The sequence below is a fragment of the Clytia hemisphaerica genome, unplaced genomic scaffold (assembly GCF_902728285.1).
Source record: "Clytia hemisphaerica strain Z4C2 unplaced genomic scaffold, Clytia hemisphaerica genome assembly, whole genome shotgun sequence".
NCBI lineage: Eukaryota > Metazoa > Cnidaria > Hydrozoa > Leptothecata > Clytiidae > Clytia > Clytia hemisphaerica.
Genome location: NW_027104591.1, coordinates 769,513 through 793,627, shown reverse-complemented (window position 1 = coordinate 793,627; position 24,115 = coordinate 769,513). Strand labels below are relative to the sequence as shown.

Sequence of the window (24,115 nt, the reverse complement as noted above, 5' to 3'; positions counted from 1 at the left end):
TTGGATTGACTTAAACTATTTATTTGTACGAACAGGTTGTTCATTTGAGAAAAATGCCTTAAAGGGGTTCATTTTGGTAAGCAGCAAAGAGCAAAAATCCTGAAAAATTCTAATGATAATTTATAAAAGTTTGAACCTTATTCATTCACCATTTGATTTATTTTGTATTTTCTAGTAAAAAAATAATTGAAAAAAGATAAGATATATCCATTGAAAACTATCTACTGAGAGATCAACATACAAACAAGCTTACAACCATGGAAAGGTTTGTATTTTTCACACATGACCCAGAATTCCTCTCGAAAAAGGTATTTTTCGTAGTCACCGTCCCAGGCCCGGTACTAGGTTAACTAAATGACGGAGGGTGCCGTCCGGTTTTCGGCCCTCGTACCCTTACTGGGACTAAAAAGGAGAAAATTCGGAAAGTGAATTTTGCAACCCCTATTTGGACAAATTTCGATGTTTTTAGGGGAAAAAAAATGGGACTGAGATTTAATTTTCTGATTTTTCCACACTTACCCGTACCTTCACTTGCCTAAGTACCCCCTCCCTGGTCACTGCGAAATCCCAAATATCTGGAATATTTTCCAGTCCACCAAAAATCTTTTCAATTTTTCAAATTTCAGAGTGAGTATTGCTATTTGTGGCCTGGGTCGAGCCGGTTCAATCCACACAGGGAACTGTGTACGAAACCCACGTGTACACATCAAATATTTCGTAGAGATTGACACAGCACGTGCTGAAGAAGTGAAACGAAATTTTGGGTTGAACGATACTATTGTGGTACATACTGATGATTTCAAGAAAGTACAAGGTAAAACTTTTTTGTCTGATCTTATCTTTTTCGTGGGAAAAATACACGGGATGACGGGGTTTCAAGGTGACTTACGGTGATGGTAAAAGCCAGATTTTTATCTCGGGATATGGTATTTGGTGAAAACCACAGAGGAACGGTACACAATTTTCAACTAGAAATATTTTGTCATTATTATAGCTCTTACAGTTCGAACATCACATGGATTGAAATAAGATTGTTCGAGTTCGGGAGACTGAGTTTGTAGAGATTCTTGGTTTGAGAATTTAATTATTAAAATAAATTATTCTCGAGTTGTGGAAAGATTCGAGGTAAAGAGTTTACTGACAAAAGAAAACGGACAGCCAGCCACCTGCTGAAAAAACCTAATCTTCTCTATTCTTGATTTTGTAGACGATCCAGAGGTTAAAGGAGTGATCATAGCAACAGTGACTTATACACACGAATTCTTCGTCAAGAAATGCATCGAAGCTAAGAAGACCATCTTCTGTGAAAAACCAATCGCTGAGTCGTTAAAAGATACAGGTATTGAAACCATAATAATCCTTATTAAATCTACTGTGAAAAGTTTGGAAATCCTTTTCATTGATGAAAAATGCTCGTTTTAAAGCACTGCCATCAAAGCTTGTCAAGGCTCATCGATATAACAAACGCGCAACAAACTACTCTAAAGAGACATGTTAGTCTAATCTAACAGAGGAGGCTGATTCATAATAACATTGATTGGTTTCTGATTCAATATCGAATCATTTTCCATTTCTAGTTTCTTGCTACGAGGAAGCCGAACGCAACGGCGTTTCGTTATTCTGTGCATTCAACCGCCGTTTTGATGAAACACACGCGTCCCTCAAGAACGCCGTCGCTCAAGGAGAAATCGGAAAAGTACACATGGTAAAAGTCTGCAGTCGTGACTCACCATTGCCAAGTGAAGCCTACCTCAAAATATCGGGCGGTATTTTCCACGACTGCGCTGTCCACGATATCGATATGGCGTCATGGGTGTTAGGTGAATACCCTGTAGAAGTATTTACTTACGCGCATGCGTTTCGAAAGTTCATTGCAGATATGAATGATGTTGATACGGTGTCCATTTCAATGAAATTTCCGTCTGGTGCTATCGGACAAATTGATTTGTCACGTCTTGCCGTAAGTGAGCATTAGTATATTCTTTTCGCGTAGAAGCTTTGTTTGAGACTGCAAAATATTCATCCTACGGTCTTATTAGGGTAACATGCACTTTTTTATGTTATTTGATACAGTTTTAAATTCGGAGTAAGAAGTTCTTAAAAAAGAAACTTTCAGAAACTTATTCTCAAATGTCAATCATCAGTTGGGTTGAAATAAAAATGTCCTGGGTGAAGAGATTTTCAACGAATTATCAAGGTCCTCAGTTAAGTATTTTATCTTACCAAGCATCTATTTTGACCATAGGTGTATGGTTACGATCAACGTGTAGAAGTTCTCGGTGATAAAGGAATGCTCCAATCAGAAAACCAACACAAGACTTCATTACGAAAATCCACCCAATCAAGTGTCAGTAACGACTTGTTGAAATTCTCTTTTCCTCAACGTTATCCTGAAGGTTATGCTGCAGAGATAGATCATTTCTTAGAGGTCATTGGTGGAAAACAACCATGTATTAGTAAAACAGATGTGGCAATGATCAGCTTGATTGCTTCAGCTTGCGAAGAATCGCATAAGGCAGGAAAACCAATGAGAATTAACAAGGATGCTTTGACGTATGAACCAGTCCTTTGATTGGCTATGCTAAATGACATGTTTTGAAAAGAAACTTGACTTAGTAACATGAATTGTGTGCGACCGTCGCGTAGATTCTTTTTTCAAAACTTAATAATTTTTTTTTTGTGAACAATTATAAAATTAGGGTAATGTTTTTTAAAATTACTCTTTTAACGACAAATTTGTATTAGAAACCAATTCTGTTAGATGCACTGCACCAAAAATATTGTATAGAACCAAATTAACTCAAATTGATATTATTATTAACTACACTCTTTTTGGACCTGCCCCGGTGGAGGTCCTATAAATCAACCTGTGTTTGTTCGTTCGTCCGTCCGTTCGTTCGTCTTTTACCAACTTTTCTCAGGATTGAATCATATAGGAATCTTTTGATTTTTGGTACAAAGGTGCAAAGTGGTGGTGGCCAAAATGTGACGGAGCCCGATTTTCGAAAAAAAAATTTTGGGCAAAAAAAAACGGCTAAAAAACGGGCTTTTTGGACTTAGTGAAAAATTGGATCATTAATTTTTTCTGATTTTTTACATGAAAGTAGGGTACCATCATAGGTAAAAGATGGCTCAAGCAGACTTTGCAAAAAAATTTTGTTGGCTCAAAAAACACAAGTTTATCTTAATAAGCATACATCAATGTTCTTAGTCGAATTCCTCAATTTTTTTATGAGATAGATGTTTTTTTTTGCTCATGAGGGCTTAATTTTAGAGAGTATGTGTGTTTAGACATGCAATTTTGGTTGCTTAGCGTGTTTTTATAGAAAAACTGGCCAAATTCGATATTTCTTTATAAGCACATTATCAATTACTTAGGTATTAGCTTTTCTCGAGATTGGCTTTTTCATTCTTTATGATTTTTTGCACAAAGATGCATAACTATAAACCCTCGAATGTGACGGAGCCCGATTTTCGAAAAAAAATGTTTTTGGGCAAATTTGGGCCAAAAAACGGCTAAAAAAAGGGTTTTTTGTTTTTTTTGCATGAAAGTAGGTAAAAGATGGCTCAAGCAGATTTTTGTAAAAAAAAAAATTTTCAGTTCAAAAACGCATCTTTATTTATAAGAATCACTATTAATAAGCATACATCAATGTTCTTAGCCACATTACTCAATTTTTGATGAGATAGATGTTTTTTTTGCTCACGAAGTCTTGAATATGAAAGATTATTTCAAGAGCATGAAATTTTCGTTTCTAAACGTTTTTTTATAAGAAACAAATAATTTTAATAGATCGTCACTATTTGTTTTCTGAATGATTGTTTAACGGTCTTGGTCACGTAGATATCAATTATATTTGTTGAATGCATAACCAGGTAGGTCCATAAAAGTATTACTTGTTTATATGCTTAGATTTGTTGATTTTCTTTGGGTTCATGAAAATTTCAAATCTCTTAGTCGGAATATTGATTCGGCTCAATGAAAGTTTTCTTTGTAACTTTGCGCCGCATGCGAAAGTCTTTGTTCTAAGAAAGCTTTAAAAGTAACCCTAAAAAGGTCAGCGTTTTAGAAAAGTTGCACGAATTTTTTCTTTCAGCTTAGCATTATGCTTACTTTTTGCCGAAATTGAGCCTAAGTATTCTTTAAAAACTGCATGCTTAAAATAGAGAGTATTGGCCCTGGTCCTTTTTTCTTTTTTTTAAGCCTAAAAATCGCAAAAAATCTTTTTCAAAGTGATCAAACAGAAGTGGGAGTGTTTTTGTCGTTATGAGTGTTTCGGATTAAAGAAAAGTTGTTGCAAAAAAACAGACTGTACCTATAAATTAAAGAGGCTGGTGAGTCCAGTCAAAACACAGAGTTGATCTGTAGCATCACGCTTCACCTTGCCTTAATATTGAAACTAACTATTGTCAAACGAACTCAAGCTACTTTGACGCTAAATATATGAAACGAAAAGAATTTCAAAAAAGTTTTAGAAGAAATGAAATCTTCAATATTAATTCTCGGAACTACCTCGAGGGAAGAAATTGTAGTGAAAAGAAAATCTTGCGGATTTTTCGACCATTTTTTAAAAAAGATTCAAAAACTTATTGTACAAACTTTGCAAACAGACAGAAATGTTTGTCGAAACTGTTCGAAATTTAATCAATTCCCAAGAAGAGAAATTTGAATGTATTTTCAAAACTAGAAAGTTCATAAACATGTTTGCATCAATTATACTAATGAGCTATATACACATTTGATTGGTTTTATGTACATTAATTAAAAGGAATTTTACAATTAATCGTGGAAATTCTGATTAGATTTATTTATGCATTTATTTATTTATTAATGCATTTATTGGTAGGGTATTGAGACGATATCTCGTCAACTTTAACTGAAAATGAAGCAATCAAGGAAATTCGAAAAATAAAACAAGAAAATATTTCGTATTGAAAAACAATGTTCAAAACAGCTTTGACACTCCTAACTTTAATCCATGTATATGAATCTCTGACACTAGCGAGAATTTCACCGCTTATTCGACAACGATTTGGTTTCCATAAGGAGAAGCCGAAACAAGAGAATTTGTTCGGGAAAAGAGACAACAGTTTTAGAGAATGGATAAACGCCTCTTTAAGAGAGTATGATGGCGGTTTAGGGGCGGAAACAACGAAAAATGATGGCGGGCGGCGAAGTGAGAATGCAAATGAAGAAGTGTTGAAAGAAACAAATGAAGTGGTCAACGGAGAAGAAGGTGTAGTGGAAGTTTTTGTTCATTTTGTGATGATCTACAATATTGTCTTAAGTTTTTTTCTTGTGTCATATGCAGCCTTATGTTCCAACTTTTCAACTTTTTTTAATCTTAGGATCAGCCATTGCTTTTAAACCCCAAGGGGCTAGATATGAAACTCTTGGATGGGAAATGAAGGCACTTATTTCCTATTCGAAACGCGTGAGCCGCATGGGTTTAACACGGACGCTGGATTGAATGTAAAATCTACTACTTCGCTTTTCCTTCCTTGGAAAAGGTTAGAGCGACTCTTCTCTAGTTCGAGTTCTGGTCATTGTTCCATTTTGCATCTTCATATTTTTCGCATAAACTGAATCCTCTCTACGTAACTATCCGGTGAAATCAATGGTGGTGAATACTTATCGAACATTATGTAGAAAGTTGGATAAAGATTTCGAGTCAGATTGGGAACGAGGAGGTTGTATGGGGGTGCTTTGAAAGACAAAACCTTTATCAATTTAGATCCGCCTCTTCTTTTAGGATTGAAAGCGACCAGTGAAAAAGAACTGGAAGAAGAACACGAAGCCGAAGAAAAAGGTTCGTAAAGTCAGATCTTCGGTGTAAAATACCCTGTGCTATTGTTGTTAAATAATTGACGATTTCAGTGCGATTTTCGACTGCTTTTCGACTGGTTTTTAGCTGATTCGCGTATAAATGAAGACTAATGAATCAATAATTATTTCCATCCCCTCGTTGTTTGACTTTTAGAAGTCCTATGGAAAATTAGCAAGGTGACAGAGTAATAAAATCATATTTTCCTTTGCCACTCGAGCAACCTGCAGACAAAATTCAACAAATTTTGCAACAGTCAACCTTTATAACCCTGCAGTCTAATTTCGATCGAAATTCTCACATAGCTTCTCTCGAAGACAAAGATAAATTCTTGGAAGGTGACATCAGACGGACCAATACCGTCGAGAAACTGCAATCGGGGACTGTGTCCGAAAAACGTGAAGTAAAAGACTCGTTGAAATGGCCGGTAACGAAAGATAAAGATGGTAGCTCCATCGTGGTGATCCCATACAAGATATCAGACGATTTAAAAGACAGAGCTCGGTTCGCTTTACAACAAGCTATCCAAGACTACAAGAAATTTACTTGCATACGATTTATTCAAAGAGAAAAAGATGAAAAAGACTACGTCAAATTCGTCAAAGAAAGAGGGTTCGTAAATACTAAGTGATACTTTGATTGAGGTTCGGGTGTCCAACTAAGTTATGATCTAAATGAGAAGAAGCACCACCGGTGGGGATTGGTTAGTAATCAATTGAATGCTAGAGTCCCAGGATCATCTAGTCTGAATCACAGACCTTAACAAAATAGCAGATAGTATAGCACAAATCTTTACAATATAGTGGTTTCGCGCAAACAGACGCTGATTTGATAAACAGCGCCGCTAAATCGTGCAATTTATTACAGTCGAATATTGGAATTTTCGAGTTAAAAACACATCTCTGCGAAATTTCAGAGGAGCATTGTATTGGTCTATATTGGCCGTTATGTGATTCCGAATCAACAAGAACCTCTTTTACTTTCAGGTGTTGGTCATACTTGGGAAGAACAGGTGGCAAACAAAAACTAAGCATCGCTCGCAAATGTGAATACAAAGGAACATTACTTCATGAATTGATGCATACCCTTGGTTTCTTTCATGAACATACAAGACCTGATCGTATGTTTTGTTCTATTTTTCTGGAAGTGAATTTTCTTTCCGCAAAAAGTTGTTTGACTAACTTGATTTCGCCTACTGTCTCAATTATTGCTTTGTTAAAACTTACAACCTTTTATGGTTGTATACGAATGGCTATTTTCAGGTACCTCAAAGACCTGGCTAGGTTTGAGAAATAATACCGAGTTTATGTATGTGTGTTTTTCGTGACGGTAAGGTTCTAATTTGACTACCTTAAAGGAAGAAATTTTGGCGGGAATTTAATTTGGCGGATGACCAAAAAAGTTTTTTCAGAGGGAATTTAATTTGGCGGATGGACGAAAAAACTAAATTTGGCGGGAATTTAATTTGGCGGTCGCTTAAAAATTTAACCTTAAGATGGCGTCAAAACAGCGAAAAAATAGCAAAAACACCTTAAAAGAGATCATATTTTCAAAATGTTTAATTTGGCGGGAATTTAATTTGGCGGATGGCGGAAAAATAAATTTTTGGCGGGAACTTAATTTGGCGGATTTTAGTCAAATCCGCCAAATCCGCCAAATTTTCTTTCCGCCAAAATTTCTTCCTTTAAGGTACATCCTAACCAGCTGAGGACAACGATAAATCAGCACTTTTATCGTCCTCAATTTTGCAGGTCAAAACTGCGGGTTATTACAAATCCCTCTACTGCCACTCTACCGTCCTCCAAAGTCCAAATACAATGTATCGCGATGTCTCGCAATGTCTCGAGCACTGACCTTTATATATCCCTAGACCAAGTTATTAAATGCCAGCCAAGCAAAATATTATGATCGGAGTTTTTTTGAAATTGGTAACCGCGGAGAGAGCACTAGTTCTTGTTTCGCTTGTCCACTAGTGATGTAGCGCCGTTTGTCGGTAGGCAAAGTTTCAAACACTACAACGGCTTCTTTACGGGTACCAACTTTCAAAAAACTTCGATCAAAGATGGCGGATATAGCTTGGTCCAGGGATATATAAAGGTCAGTCGTCTCGAGTTGGAAATCTATCAAGACAGGCAAAATACTGAATTTTGAAAATCATTTTTTCGAAAATGAAGGAGGACAGGGGAATAAGAGTTCCCGAATAGAAAATTTCCAAAAAATATATAAAAAATATACGTATATAACGTGGGACGCCTATTAGGTACCTGAGAATACGACCAAGATTCCTTGTTCTGTTTGTTTGTCATCTTAAGTGCTCAATCTTTTATCGCATTGTCGTTGGCCTTGAAGGAAATTATTCAATCTGCTATGCTGGCGTTAAAAAGGCCGGTGTAAAAAGGGCCAAAATCTTGCAAATTTTGCCTAAAAGCGGCGTTATTTTTGACCATTTTTCTCTATTTAAAGGATTTGGGTATATGATTCGAAGATAAAAGATTATCCATTGCTTTACTGTATTACTCCATAGCTAAAACTTCGCAAAAATCAGTGATTTTCAATGGAATTTTCAACAGTTTACTACTGAAAAATGATATTTTAATGTAAATTGAAGCATAAATAGCCCTTCTAAAAAATTTTGGCGTTATTTACGGTCCTAATTCAGGCTGTGGCGTAATAAGACCAGGCGTTAAACTAGGGCCGGCGTAAAAAGGGCCGATAAGGGATTTAACGAATTTAACGAATATCCATGTTTCTTTATTTCAGGTGACAGACACGTTAAGATCAATTTCGACAATATAAGATTTGGTAAGTCGTGAAGCGTTCACACTATACTAGCCAGATTAGGCATGGCCTGTACTGAACTTTTCTTCACATGAAAAAAGGCACAAATTTCTAATGGTAGTGGTGGGACAGGCACAATTGTGATTAGAAAGATTTTGACTTGACTAAAGATATAACCCACAAATTATCACTAATTCACAGTGATAATGTTCAAAGATTGAAGATATTTTGATTTAAAAATGGTGACCATAACACAATAATTCTACAAAAGTTTATTTTTTTTCTTCATTTTTTATCTTCCCTATACAGTATTTCATAATATTCCACTTTTGATTACGTCTTTTTGAGAATTGATTACGTCTTTTTGAGAATTGATTACGTCTTTTTGAGAATTGATTACGTCTTTTTGAGAATTGATTACGTCTTTTTGAGAATTGATTACGTCTTTTTGAGAATTGATTACGTCTTTTTGAGAATTGATTACGTTTTTTTGAGAATTGATTACCACATAGTAATATTTTGGAGAACGAGGAAAATATTGCTCTTTACGTAATTTATGAAAAGGTCTATTTTTGAGAATCCTGGCTTGAACACTTTTTTTAAACCTTTCTATCCTTTTAGGAATGGAATTGAATTTTCAGAAATATGATCATAAAACTGTCAGTGACTTCAAAGCACCGTAAGTTGTACTGCTCGCTTATTCACGGGTTCAAGTGTCGTTCCCTTAGTTTTAGTTTAGTCCAAATGGAAAATTAAAAAGACGTAATCCGTAAAAAATGTCCTTATTTGTCCAAAGACCATATTAACAACCAGCGCGCAAGTCCAATCCAATTCAAGTACACATTAAAAATGTTCACTTTCTTTTCAGTTATGATCTCTATTCAATCATGCATTATAACCAATACTCATTCAGTGATGAAAGAGGAAAACTAAAAACCATTGTTCCAAAGAACATCCCTCCATCAAGGATCGGACAGCGAGTTGGCTTCAGCAAAACAGATTTAGAACAAATTAACCACGCTTATGTAAGTATATTTGTGATTTGTGATATTGCGATTTAAAACTTGAAATTAATTTACGGAGTTGTACGATTTGACATTCTGTTATTCGATAAGCTCCTATATTTTTCAAATTCTAGTATAGGTCGGACCTGTAAATAAGATTTTAATCAAATTGTCATCGAGCCTTAAGTGTAATTTAATTAGTTAATTGAATATTCCTTTAAATAGCAATACATTGTCTTTCTTTTCACCATAGTGTCCAAACTACAAATCATCCATTCAGACAACAACAATGACAACCACCACGACCACAACAGCTACGCCATCTACAACATCATCCACGTCAACGACAACGACCACCACAACCACAACCACAACGCCCACCACGACCACAACGCCCACCACGACCACAACGCCCATCACAACTCAAACCACAACCACCATACCAATCTTGGATCTTTTCGGCGTACAAATCGCAACAACATCATCAACGACCACAAGAACGAAAAGCGAAGAAGATATGATCAACCTCATCCCGCTTAAAACCACAACGCCCACTATGACCACAACGCCCACCACAACTCAAACCACAACCACCATACCAATCTTGGATCTTTTCGGCGTACAACTCGCAACAACATCATCAACGACAACAAGAACGAAAAGTGAACAAGACATGATCAACCTCATCCCGCTTAAAACCACAACGACAACAACCACCCAAATCCCAACAACAATAGAAACGACTACTACCGAGAACCCACCGACAATTTCAACGACAACCGTCGGTAAAGAACAAGAGATTTTACCACCAGATTCAACTTCCGACGAATTAGACGAGAAACCTTCTCCAGAAGCAGTCTTTATGTTGGGTTTATTGACACCGAAGAAGAAAATAAAGACAGATACAACGACCACCATGCAACCACCTACTGTCAACCTTTGTAAGTAAATATCTTAATTCAATGGATTAGTCGGTGATTTCACAGTTCCTGTAAGGCGTAGTAAGTAATCAGGACTGCGCATATAAGGGTTTCTTGTTGGTCCAAAACGTCTAGCAACGGGTATTCGTTAACAGATCACTTGTGGCCCTGCTATCCCATGATTCAATTAACAATTCTAACTTTTCAACAACAAATTTTAGAAAAAAGCAAGGTGGAGGAGGATGCTACACGGCGATCTGTAATCGGATTTATCGGATTAAAAAAATGCCTTATTTTGGTCGTAAAGAAAAATTGACGATGTTTAACGACAGGATTCTTCTTTTATCTCATAAGAAAGCTAAAAACGAATGTCCAGTGAAAATTTGAGAACTCTAGCTCTTCCCAATCGGGAATTAAATCGATTCCAATTTTGAGGGATCTAAAGCGGGATGAAGCGGGATTTTGAGGGATCTAAAATCAAACTTTCCAAAAAAATTCCCGATTTTGAGTAGTTTTTATCAAAAACTTTTTTGTTTTCAAATAGAGCACATATAGGCTTTATTGAGTGGAAAAATGGGGCCGTTTTAAAAAACAGTTCTGCACTTATTACAAAAATGAATTTTAGTTTCCCCGATTTTTAAACATTACTCTAAAGATCGCCGTGCTAAAGGTTCCACACTTTTATCAGGGTTGTGCACTAGAAATTTTGTACACTCAAAAATTTAATTTTTAGTTCCATGTTGGCCATTCGACTTCAAATGGGTTGAAGATATGAGATTCCCAACAAGCTGTGGATGTTCAGGTCTCAAAGCTCAACGATGTAACAGATGCACGTGTTTAGATATTTCACATCAATCACCGGACAGTCTGTGGGCGGACACCCATCTCTGTTTCCGGAAACGATCAGAACTGCCTCAAATGGAAATCACAAATAAAGGTGATAATCAGTTTAAATTTTGCGGTTTAAAGTTTTAAGGGCACTGGTCATAGTGAAAAATCAATTTCAGAATTTGAAGATAAAACCTTTTGTTTTCGCTTCTTTGACATGTTTAAGAACAAACTGCTTTTGAAAAAATGAATTTAAGTAATTACATCATGAGTAATTAAGGAATAAGTGTGGCATGGACCTTAATAAAACGTCATAACGGCGCTATTCATATACTTTTAACAAAAAAAGCCTAATCTCCTTGGGGAAATCATTTTATTGTTTCAAACTTTTTTTAAGTTAAAGACAAATAATTTCTTTATTTAGATTTTTTCGGAAAAATTTTCTATTTGGCTACATCCCAAGTTATGTTTTGGTATGGAAATTTAGTGGAGAAAATTGCCAAAAATGAGTTGCCACAAAAATTTTCCGAAATTATATTTTTAGATACTAAATAGATACATCACCTAAACCAAAATAAATTCCAAAATGTTTGATTTTTACCGAGATTAGGGCTTTCAAAGGTGAAATACTCTTCTTCGAAAAACTCTTCGTTTTCTTCTTCATTTAATTTTTTCATTTCAATTTTTCGATTTTTAAATTCTAAAAGGGTAGGTTTAACAGGACATATAAAAAAAGTTATACATTAATATGTTTAAAATGCGGAAATTGCCATTTAAGTTTGTGTAAAATCGAAAAATTGGGTATGTCCAGAGCCCTTAACACTGTTAAAAGAACCATCTTAGCCGCCGCCCACCCCGCCCTTTCTAAATTGGGCGGCGCCTTCGGCGAGAAAAAAGAGACTCTAAGCTATCCAACGAGCTATGAACAAGCTTCTAACTCCTTCTAGATCCGGAGATGTAAGCCTTTAAAATTTGAACTAGCGATTTTCTTTTAAAAATTTAGAAAAAAATGACCGTGGCACTTAAAGATTTAAAGAAAAGCGTAAAGTAAATATTTTTAGCTGCATATAAAGGTTTAGAGAACCAAGAAATTGAACGCAATGAAGTCAGAGTTTCATTTTAAAGGTCGGATTTTTATTTTCTAGATTCTTCTTCGAGAAACAGACGATGTATACTTATCAAGAAATCAACGAATACACATTTATGTTACGATGACCAATCACCTTACGAGTTTATATCACGTGACAGCAACGAGGATACAGAGAATTTCAGTTGTTTAAAAACTAAAGGATTGGATAAGAAATTTTTATGTTCGAGGAAAAGTTTACAGCCGGCGTGCCCGAGATAAACAAAACTCAATTTATGGATTCCTGGGCATTCTTGATAAATTTCAGCATCCAAATATGCTAGTAAAGTTCGTTAGCTTTGCGACATGAGCGATGATCGAGCTAAGGGAACTACATCTATAGAGTCTATCATTGCAGGAGGAGTATGTCACAACCAATGATAGCATTTAAACAAAACTAGATTAGAACTGGGCAAGGAATATGGCAGAGAGTTCTCTGTGACTTTTAAGGTTTGTGGTTTGAAAGATAACCACTTCAAAATTTACTTTCAACCAATAAAGAACTTTAGACTATACATTCATTGCAAATTTTTGTGGTTTGGCGGTTGATAAGAAAACCACAGAATTGGAAATTCCGAGGAACTCAAAGAAAAATTTGAAAAAGGTTGTACTGGAAAATTTTTGAGGGTCTAATAATTTTAGACATCAATTATGCTATTACCCAAGATGCCCGATTTTAGACCAGCGGCCGACGACAGGGGTTGATTGCGTCACTTCGTCGGGCACCCTTTAGATCAGGACAAATTTTATTTTGTTCCTGATCCTGATAGGAACAAAATTGCTTCTCGAATCTCTTGCAGTTTTTAAATCGATTTTCAGTTAATCGATCCATAGAGGTATAAAGAAAAACAGGAGTTGAATGTGTCGGTAATTGGTCGTTAAAGTCTTTTGATTTCTTTTATAAAATGTATCAAAAGAAATTCTAAGCTCGCCCGATGAAATAAGACTTTTTAGTAGAACTCAAGTTTGCTATGAACATTCTAATAATCAGTATTGAAGATTCTCGCCTTTTAATATACGAAAATTAGATAAAAATTCGTCCACGAAGCAAGTTTATGTTCCATTTCGCTATCCGTTCAATTTTGTTTCAAAAATATATTTTCTCAAGTCAGAAAATGAAAAGTTCTTTATAAGCACACACGATTTCAGACTCAATGTGTAGACATAAAATCGCTGGAGGATTTTGGAGGAAAGTATCAAGCAATAGAGTTCACCTTAAGGAAAACATTGATCGAAAAATCTTATCATTTGATGAAGGATTGCCAAGTTTACAGGCCTTTTTTTAGTCCAAATATTTTCTTACACTGATGTCAGAAACAATGAATCTCGTCTCATCTAATTTCTAAAGCTTAAATGAGCCAATAGGATTTCACCTATGGATAAAAGAGCTCATTAAGAATGCACGATATATGAGATTATGAGCATGCATACACCGTAATTGTTTTAATCGTAGGGCGAGCTTGGTTACAATAGCATACTTCTCCTGTTTCTTTATACCTCCATGATCGATCAAATTTATTAAGGATTCCCTTTCAAAGTCTGAAAACAAAATAAAGGAGCGAGAGAAAGGGCCTTTTTAATGCCAAAAGTCGACGTTTTAGGCGTTTTCCGATGATGACAGCATATTTACCCACCTTAAAAATGAATAATTTACTTTTCCGTTAGTAGCATCAAATCTATGATTTTCAGATTCAAAAACAATCGCTTGCACAGATGGATCCTTGATCATTGATAAAAAATCTTAATGATTGATTAAAAATCCATTTTTAAGGCCTTTTCTGAATTTCGGACGCTGAACTATTTGTTGAGTGGACGCCTGCAGTATATTAATCTATATAGTAAATTGTAAATTTTGGAAAAAGTAACTTCATTCTATAAATTTATGTAAAAGAAAAGTTAAGATGTGGATTGACATCATTTTCTATTATTTTGACTCATGAGAATAATAATATTCGCGATGAAAAATAATCAAATCTGGAAAAAACAAAATCTGAAAAAAATGATGATTGAATTCACACGTCTCGAGAAAGGAAAAAATAATATGAAAATTTGAATTTAAATAACATTTCAGTCTATTTTGAACTATCATTGAAAGGATATTTCAAAACTATTTTTTTTCGATCAGTAAGTCGGCCATCTGGGCTACCTCTGTCCCCCGTTCTTTAAAAAGGAGTCATGAATAATTTAAATTCACTACTCTGATTGGTTTAAATCTATCAAAATGATCAAATCTGATTGGCTGAGAGAAGTTTTAACCTTTTTTGTGTCATGTTGAAGGGGAATGACAGAACTGAGAAAAGACGGAGAGATGTGTTTTTTACATTTTTGTCCCCTGTACCTAAAAAACAATGTAAAAAACAGAAACAAAACAATCAAAAATGGTTTCCGCCTTGTTTCGATAGAATAATAAAAATAAATCATCGATTTTATAGAAAAAAATTTCAGGGTAAAAATTTTTGAAGGGAGGTTATTTTCTTCCATGAACAAAAACTATCGAATATTTTAAACTCATTTAAAAACAATTTGAAATAAAAGCACATGGAATTCAAAGAGGAAGATGGAAATTGAAATAAAATGAATAATGCTGAATCTAAGATTTTAGTTGAAAATTTCATCAGGACTTTCTACAGCTAATGTGTTATCATGATATGGACTTAATAGAATAATCTACTAAAACCACGAGACCGAAAAAGAAGTTCAACATAGAGTAAACCAACGAAAAACAAGGAACAAAGAAAAGGGTTAATCATCGAACGACCATATTGCGCTATCGAATATAATAAATGAAAACAATAGATTGTAAAAAAGGACAATAGCAAAGAAAATAATGGATGTGATGGAAAAATAAATAGACAGAGAGAAAAAAAAGACAGAGGAATGCAGATCAGAGTCAAAAAAGCTGGACTAAATTAAAAGCCATCAGGAACAAGATTGTCATATAAGAAGTTATCTTGTGAACAATATTTTACAAAAAACGGCTGGTCCGAAAGGAAGATTTTTGTTGTTTTCAAGAGAAGAACAAAGCAAAAAAATTTGACCATCTTTATTATTGCCGAATATTGTTTTTAGAAACCTGTGTTCCTACATTTATTTTGTTCGAAGAGGATTATCAGGCTGTCACCGTATTATCATAATAATATTTTGTGAGAGGGATAGGATCGGAAGGTCATATGTTCACATACGCTAATATAAACAATCTCCAAACATATGTCATCTTCTCTACATTATGGGGGAAGCTTCCCTTTACCACCACTATCCGCATTCAGCTCGTTACATAGTAGCAGCCAGGCTGGACTAACGAGTGGGGCACCTTACTCAGGTTACGGACAAAGCAACGGAGGGGAGGAAACCAAGGAGCAGTATCAACACAATGGAGTATCATCCGTACCGATGCCTTCTCTATCAATACCGCCAGCTACACCACCCTACCCTTACAACCTTTCTTCATCCTATCCACCACCTTTCATGATGGGGGAACAGAATGGTAGAAGCTTCCACCGGAACGAACCAAACTTCTATCCATCTCGTAATATAGAGCCAGCGCAACCATGGGATAGGCAGTCGCACGGGATGCCTCCAGAGGGGCCTGGACAATACCCGAGAATGATGTATCCCCCACCCTGGCAAAATAACTTTAATGGTCCTACCAACAATCGACCGCGCCAACCGAAACCTAAACGTCCACGTATGAGCCTCCAGAAACGTCTTCTAGTTAACGCCCGTGAACGGGACCGTATGAGAGTCTTAAACAAAGCGTTTGAGTCCTTACGTGATGCGTTACCGTGTTACATAGCTGACGGACATATGGCAAAAATAACTACACTAAGACTTGCCATCAATTATATAAAAGCGTTAACTGACTTGCTTAATGAACAAAAAGTTATCGGTAATAAAACGGGCGTTATGAGAAAAGAACGAAGTCACGAAGAAATATTTTCAACCATTTTGAAAGACTCAAAAGTGGATGGCGTTAAACCTGTTCTGAAAAACTTGGATGAAAGATTGGCGATTCCAACTCTTACGCATCAACACCACCCTGAAATGTTTGATAATTTCTCGCAAGTTATGCAGTATTATTGATAGTCAGTTTCAAGTCATTTAATTTTTTAAAGATCTTTTTTATTTATTTCGTAATTTCATCTTAAATACCAGAGACTTTTTGAATCGATTATCATTTTGAATCGGCTTTTGGTAAAATTGGAGAATTTTCGTTTTTCAGTAGAACATTTTTGAGTGATTATTCACTAAAAAGTAGTTTTAAAGGTATATCTTAGCCAGTAGCTTTCTGATTTCATTTCATAGAAATATTTATAATATAAATAGTTCAGTTTGAGAAATGATATTGCTTGGCAGCCATATTTCCATTTGAACCTGTAAATATCTGAATTAATTTTAAAACTATTTAAAGAAGTTGTGTAATTATTGTTGAATTGTTTTTTATGATGATTTTTATTTCAAGGAAGATATTGTAAAAATTCAAATACTTCGAGACTGTTGTTAAAAATTAAAGGGACCTGTAAAGATTCCATACACCTTTTCGACCGTAGCCTCCAATTGCCGCGCAGACATTTTTTGTCCGTTTTTACCACCCTAAAACCGTCCCAGTCTTTTTTTCTCGCCTAAAGGCAATAGAAAATTGGATCGAGTTTAGGGTGGTAAATTAAATAATTAAGTGACACGCACCTGACCGCGCGACTACGGTCGAAAAGGTGTATTGCTTAGAGAGAAAATAGTGGAAAATTTTAGTCATTGCAAGAATTCCGAGTCACTTTCACCGATCGATCTTTCAAAAAGAGACTCTTTTACCTAACTCCGATTTCTGGTATCAAAGTTTTCAACAAAAAATTCCTAAACTAATCTTTGAACACCATTGAAACACCATTAAAATTTTAGTTTACAAATTGTGTGAAAATTTGGTAAGACTCGAAAACCAGGAAACAAACGGATATTGAAAGTTTATGGATTTGTTCCATGGAGATGAAAGAAAACAGAGAAGTTTTAAGTGGGGTATTAAAAAATCGGGGACAACTTTTGGAGGAGGAAATAGGAATTTTAGGTGAAAACAAGTAATACTTTAATGGACCTACCTATTTATAAAACGAATAATTAGAATTTAATGGAAGTAATGTATAATTTTAAATTTCGATTTATATATCTATTGGAACGGAGAAAGCAATTAAGAAACGCATCGATGTTTAACGGTGAAAGAAAAATAATATCGACACTTTAATCAATCATTCATCTCGAGAAAATCTCAAAAAACCGCTTTTTTCGGGACATTTCCGGTTCTAGCGGCCGGAAAAATTTCTTTTTCGAAAATTGGGCTCTGTCACATTTTGGGCATTTGCCATTTTACATCATTGGCAAAAAATCATGAAAATCTGTCGAGTATAAGTTGAAAAAAATGAAGGAAAACCGTTTTACGCCGGTTTTCGGCTGTTCCGGCGATTTTTAAAAGTTCCGGATTCAAAGGATGATTTTTTTGGAAATCAAACGATGCTAAGTTTTGGGCATCATCATAAAGAACATTTTTCTGTAAAGAAACAATTAAATAAGTTGAAAAAATGTGACGGAAATGTGAAAAAACGAAGATTTCCGGCACATTTCCGGTTCTACAGACCGGAAAAAATTTTTTTTCGGCAAACGGTTTTCGACACCTTTTCGGCAGTACTAATGTGCATCTATGTGCAAAAAATCGCAATAAACTAATGAGAAAATCTCGAGAAAATCTCAAAAAACCGCTTTTTTCGGGACATTTCCGGTTCTACCGGCCGGAAAAATTTTTTTTTCGAAAATCGGGCTCCGTCACATTCGAGGGTTTATAGTAATGCACCTTTGTGCAAAAAATCAGAAAAATTGAATGAGCCAATCTCGAGAAAAGTTGGTAACTAACGAACGAACGAACTAACTAACTAACTAACGAACACGGGTTAATTTATAGGACCTCCACCCCACCGGGGTAGGTCCAAAAAAGTGTTAATATGTTGGGAAAAATAGCCTTATACTAAAAATCTAAACAATGCTCATACCTTCTCAGATCTTCAAAAATTAATGATCACGTGACAAAAACATCTTTGAATGAGTAAACAATACCTTAAAACAAAATAACAACAACAACAATAAATCAATAAAAACAAAAACTTCTGTGACTCAAAGAAACCTCTGTATGCTCGTGTTCTTTCTTAAACCAAGTAGACTTCCCAATTGGAAAGGACTAGTAGAAAAAAAGACAAAAAATATATAAAGATGTATGGACATAAGGTGAAACACAAGGGAGAAAAAAAAAGATAAATTATATTTACGTTGGGGAAAAAAAGTTGCCATCTTTTAGTTTTACGGGCCAAAAGGTGTACAGAAGAAAAGGGATAAGATGTAAAAGTTTACAATTATTTCTTTAAATCTTGTCCGCCTTGTCCTTTCGTATTGTTTTTCGTGTTTTGTGTGTTTTGTTTTTCATCAACGCAGAAAAATGTGTTTTACACCAGATTGCAAGCGAAATAGAAAAAGTCATAAAGATGTGTCCAAGCTTTTCCCGAAAGAAAATTTATTATATTAATTAAAAGAGTTTATAGTTTAGCCTCTTTTCAATTGTGAGATGAAGAAACATTAGTCTTTAAGGGCTTGACAATATGCTGATCTCGTAAAATTTGACTAGTTTCGCTCCTTTTTGTTGTTTCTAAGTGTTTTTTCTTCGAAGGCCTCGCTCATTTTGGAAAGATAAACTTCTTAAAAAGTCTTTAAAAAACGCTGAAGTTTTTAACATTTTCATTTTGACGGTTTGTATCTATCAACTGATAGATATAATGTAAAATATAATTTTCGACCAATAGATGTTTTTAACAATTTTAAGGCAACCTATAATTATATGCGTACGAGAACTGGACAAAAATTCTAAATAATAAATAAATTTGAATTTCCTCTCAAAGAAGTGTTACAGCGGGTGCGACTGTTACCTTTTCTATTAGGGGGTTAAGACATTCTAACTATTATATATGAATCAAGTCTAATCTTGGATCTTTTTTTAAATTCGTATTAATGTTTGATAAAAAAGGGATATTAATTTTTTCACAAAACGAGTAAAAAATCGATTTTTAAACGTCTTGAAAACTTTATTCCCATTTTCGGCTAGGGTAACTGTACTAAGTTTTAAAAAAGGACTCCAAAAAAGGCAAAAAAGGCAAAAAAGGGTGATTGAAACTATTCAAGGTTAAATAAAAAAAAGAAGCACAACAGTCTTTTGATGAAGTAAGCTACCTCCATTTTTTACCCAGATGGTGGCCATCTTGTCACTAAATTTACAATAGAAAAAAAGAAATAAAAATTGTTAAAAAAAGATGGAAATAGAGGAACAACAGGATAAAGAAAAAGGGGAAAATTGACTTTCGATGAATAGTATTAATCAGTGTCAAAAAATACAAAAGAATGTTGATATTATTCTATGTTTGGTTTTATTTATACCGATTTTTCAATTAACCCAAAGGAATAGGTTAAAGGACCCAACAGAATAGCTGAAAGTGATTTTTGAAGAATTTGAAAAATAATTAAAGTCATTTCGAAAGTACCCAGCATAGGGTATAGGGGGTAACAAAGTCACTGAAAATTTTATTAAAAAAAAATAAGTTCATCCTCATTCAAATTTTTACAATAGATTTCAGATATCTCTGCTTTAAGCTTGTAAATCATGAAAAAGAGTTTGCGCAAAGATTCTTTGCTTGTTTCACTGCGTAGGAATTGGAACATAAAAAAGTTTAAATTCTGGCACGATTTATAAAAAAGTTATGTGTGTACCTTTGTCCCATTCATACCAGTCTTTTTGGGATTGCAATGATTCTTGCATGGTCTGGTGATGATAAGGTCACTGGTCATTCCTACACTCATTTTTTTTCTTTTCATGTTACGTAAATCTCATTTTATACTTATTCACTAAATTAAAGAAAATATAAGTTAATTTTGATCTTAAAATATCAAAGTCATATTTCTTGATATGTATTTGACGTAGATTAACTAATGAATTAGGAGTAATTGGTAAATTAGAGCAAAAAAAGGATCTGTGGCATAAAGGTAGAAGATTGGGCTACGGTGCACAAAGTTACGAACATATTAAAGATTTAAAAAATTGTACTTGGTGCCTCTCAGCTGAAGACTTAAGTTAAAGATAAAGGTCAAGGATAAGCGCATAAATCCAGGAGAAGGAGTGGCGCCCTCCTCTATCTGGTAGGCAGCTAACGAAAAAGAAGCCTTTGGACCCCCCTCGATTTCGACTTACTAGAGGAAACTGGAAATTTCGACAAGTTTTTATTATAATGTAAGCATTCACCGTAATTTTCAAAATTCATACTATGTAGGTTTCTTTTTACAATACCATCAACAAAATAAAATAAATTTTAGAAAAAATAATACATAAAAAAAAGACTTGAATTCAAATTACGCAGCTTTAAGAAGAAAGTTCAAAAATAATTGAAAAGCGTACATGAGGGACCACGCCCATAAAAGAAATAATTAGGTGAAATAAAATAGTAGGTACACGTTGTTTTTTTTATCAGAACACCTAAAATTTGGCTGAGCCTGGATGTGCTTACTTTTTTAGCAATTTTCAGCCTAAAATGTTCTTAAATGCGTTCTTAATTTTTCAGACTACTGTAAATCGACAATATCATGCAAAATAAAGAGCACTTAAAATTGGTAAAATTTGGACAATACTTGACTTTCGGTTTTAGGAAATTCATCTCTAAGTTCAGTTAGAATTGTAGTTTCTCGTCATTTTTTTCCAAACTGAGGCTGGGCATGTTCTTACGATGTTATTAATTTTTCGACGAATTTCAGCCTCAATGTTCTTATAAACTGGGTTCTAATAAAAAAAACGTGTATATAAATTTGTTAAGAAGAAAAAAATATATAAATCACTTAAAAATAAAATAATTTGTTAAAAAAATTTGAGTTGTATATGTTACAGAAAAAGATTATAAAATTTGGAGTAAAGCCTTCCTGTAAAATTTGATTTTAGAAAGAATAACAAAATAATAATACAAGACAAGAAAAAATAGTCGAAAGTAAAAGATATACTTACCCTACATGGAGATCTCTGGTGCTTGAGTGTAGTGAGGGAAGGGTCATAAGGAACTAGGAATAAGGGATTGCGGAAAAAGAAAGTTATTTCTAAAGTTATACTTTCGCTTTCGATTCGTCAAATATTTAAACTGTTTCAGACCCAGCGTGTACAAGACGTTGTGTGCCAGCTGGGGAATGAGTAACAGCATAAAAAATCCAGTATAGCCCCATCCACTACAAGTAAGCACAAAAGAACAGAGCAGTTAATCAAAGTATCTATGAATTAGTATATTACTAAGACAGAGTGGATAAAAACTATTTATTTAAAATCAAACTAAAAAGCACACAACAAAGAACCATGAAAGCACACTTCAATTTATCTCTGGAATGTAATTTAATCAGAACTTCCCATCCACAAATAACACTTTAAACAAACCAATCAGCTTGCATAGTTAATATTTTCAACCAATCAGTTCGCATTGTCAACATCTTTAACCAATCAGCTTGCAGATAAAACATTTTCAAATCCAATCAAATTGCAGGCGACAACCAATCAGCATGTAGAGAAAAGAACAGGTGCGGTATATTCTGAATGCCGTACACCAAAAGATGGACCAGTTCCGGATCTTTGCTGAAATGAGAAACGGAAATATAGAACAATTTCAATCAAATCAACACTAGCAAAAAAGCTTACTTTAGTAGGTCTTCTTGTTTTTTGGCCAAGTCAAATCATGATAAATGTATCTGTATATATTTTAATACTTTAATATTTTATTTTAATATTTTAAATTATCTATATGACGAATACCGTCCGTCGAAATGAGTCTGATGACTTCATGAAGATTTCACTGCAATTTTCCAGCAGAAAAAGATCAACATTTCGGGTATTTGATAAATGAACTTCAGTCAGCCATTTGGCAGAAGGCTGTTTTCCGTACCTCTTGAAAAAAAAATTCTTTTCGCTGGTATTCCGAAAAAGCGAGTCTTAATTTTAATCTTAGTCCGAAAAATGAAATCTTGCCCACTTCGACAACACAAAGGATAGTGGATAAAATTGATTACTTCTTTTTCACCCACTAATTAATTCATTATTTAAAACAATCTTGAATAGAAAAATATGAATTCTTTTCACTCAAATTAAGCTCGAATATAACCAACATCGACCGAAACAACACAAAGCAAACAGTAATTAACAAAACACAAATGTTACCTTATGAGGACTGTAATGCGCAGGTCCAGGCTTTTGTGTTGAATCACCAGGCATCATAAATCGACCACTGATTGAGTAGCTTGGCGCCCGATGTTTCCATGAATTTGGATCGTTCACTTTATAAGTCCCCGGCCCAGGTGTCTGAAACGATTAAACAATCGAGTATAAAAAGTTGACTGTCACTAATTCGAAATTTGCTTTTGGTCGAAAAACATTAGAGATATCAAATGATAGGAAGTATTTTGAGAGGGTTCCACCTTGGCGAGGACTGATAATTATTTCCAATTATAGAAAGGTTCAAATAATTGAAGTGCGACGTAACGAAAGACTTCTTTTTGTTCAATAAGGAATGGATAAACTTTGATGAGCAGAATCGTATTAGATTCGCTCATGGATAAATCTAAGATTATTTATTAGATTGACAAACAACCAAAGACGTCTGACCAACTGAAACTAGCAACTTCCGAACTCGAAAGTAGCAACTAGCAACTTCTCGACTAGAATTGTTCCCTAACTCAAGAAAGACTGCTTTGTAGGTTGAAGAATAAGCAAAGATGTCTGACCTTACTCAAGTCTTCACTGAATCCACCCACACGCCCTCGACCCGTCATTACATAAGCGGGTGGCGAACGTTTAGTGGGCGTTTTGGAGCCGAAAATGGGAGGTACGGTATAAGCATTAGGTGCCGGTGACCCATCACGTTTATTGAAACGAGTTCTTGATCCGAATGAATAACTGGGTGGTGTTGGTTGCTTGAATATCTTTACTTTTTCTGTTGAATAGGCAGCTATAATGATATGAATAGGAAATAAAGTTTATTACCAAAACGATCAGTTCAAAAGAAATTTAGGAAACGCACTTAAAAAATTAGTTTAAAATGGATTATTTGATCGAAGTACGTAAGCTACAAATTAGTATAAGGTTGTACATTAAGATTCTTTCCGTTCAGGCATTTAGTATTTACTCAGCTTGGGATGAAAAATTCTTGTAAAAGTTTTGTAGAAAATTGTTTATTTTACCTGGTCCCGGAGTGGTGAAGGAGTTTCCTTGTTTCGTGCGTGAGTGAAGTGTGTATTTAGGGGAACCATCACTACCAAACCGTGTTGACTTATCATGAACTGTGTATGCAGCAGGACCAGGAGTGAAAGCATCTACCCGCTGACCAGGTTTCAAACCAAATGAATATTTAGGCCCATTGTCAAGACCAAGTCGACCGACGCAGGCGGGTCCAGGGCCACTGAACATTGCCATAATGATGGGACGTTTAGTGTTATGGTATGGAAGTGCATTATCCCTCATGGTGGATTTTATGTATTAATTAGTAAAAAAAGAATTTAACTTACCCTGAAAGATAAAATTTAAACTCTAAATGAAAA

At 34.8% G+C, this 24,115-nt stretch overlaps 4 protein-coding genes across 4 annotated transcripts; 3 read left to right on the top strand and 1 right to left on the bottom strand.

Moving 5' to 3' along the window:
• The first annotated feature begins 151 nt into the window (after positions 1-151).
• Positions 152-2,799, top strand: LOC136823665 (uncharacterized oxidoreductase YrbE-like). Its single transcript, XM_067079838.1, has 5 exons — positions 152-265; positions 627-814; positions 1,208-1,339; positions 1,578-1,960; positions 2,246-2,799. The coding sequence occupies exons 1-5, from the start codon at positions 258-260 to the stop codon at positions 2,570-2,572; spliced, it is 1,038 nt and encodes a 345-aa protein (XP_066935939.1). The 5' UTR covers positions 152-257; the 3' UTR covers positions 2,573-2,799.
• Positions 2,800-4,709: 1,910 nt separating this feature from the next.
• Positions 4,710-12,881, top strand: LOC136823663 (protein SpAN-like). The gene is made up of 10 exons (XM_067079836.1): positions 4,710-5,237; positions 5,754-5,810; positions 6,131-6,437; positions 6,812-6,945; positions 8,586-8,627; positions 9,225-9,282; positions 9,472-9,628; positions 9,861-10,548; positions 11,261-11,464; positions 12,501-12,881. The coding sequence occupies exons 1-10, from the start codon at positions 4,943-4,945 to the stop codon at positions 12,701-12,703; spliced, it is 2,145 nt and encodes a 714-aa protein (XP_066935937.1). The 5' UTR covers positions 4,710-4,942; the 3' UTR covers positions 12,704-12,881.
• A 2,076-nt stretch (positions 12,882-14,957) lies between these two features.
• On the top strand, positions 14,958-16,935 carry LOC136823666 (neurogenic differentiation factor 6-A-like). Its single transcript, XM_067079839.1, has one exon. It carries the CDS (start codon positions 15,689-15,691, stop codon positions 16,559-16,561), a length of 873 nt encoding a protein of 290 aa, XP_066935940.1. The 5' UTR covers positions 14,958-15,688; the 3' UTR covers positions 16,562-16,935.
• Positions 16,936-20,800: 3,865 nt separating this feature from the next.
• On the bottom strand, positions 20,801-24,115 carry LOC136823669 (ciliary microtubule associated protein 1B-like). The gene is made up of 4 exons (XM_067079841.1): positions 23,759-24,115; positions 23,303-23,526; positions 22,740-22,880; positions 20,801-22,160 (listed from the first exon to the last, which is right to left on the bottom strand). The coding sequence occupies exons 1-4, from the start codon at positions 24,036-24,038 to the stop codon at positions 22,083-22,085; spliced, it is 723 nt and encodes a 240-aa protein (XP_066935942.1). The 5' UTR covers positions 24,039-24,115; the 3' UTR covers positions 20,801-22,082.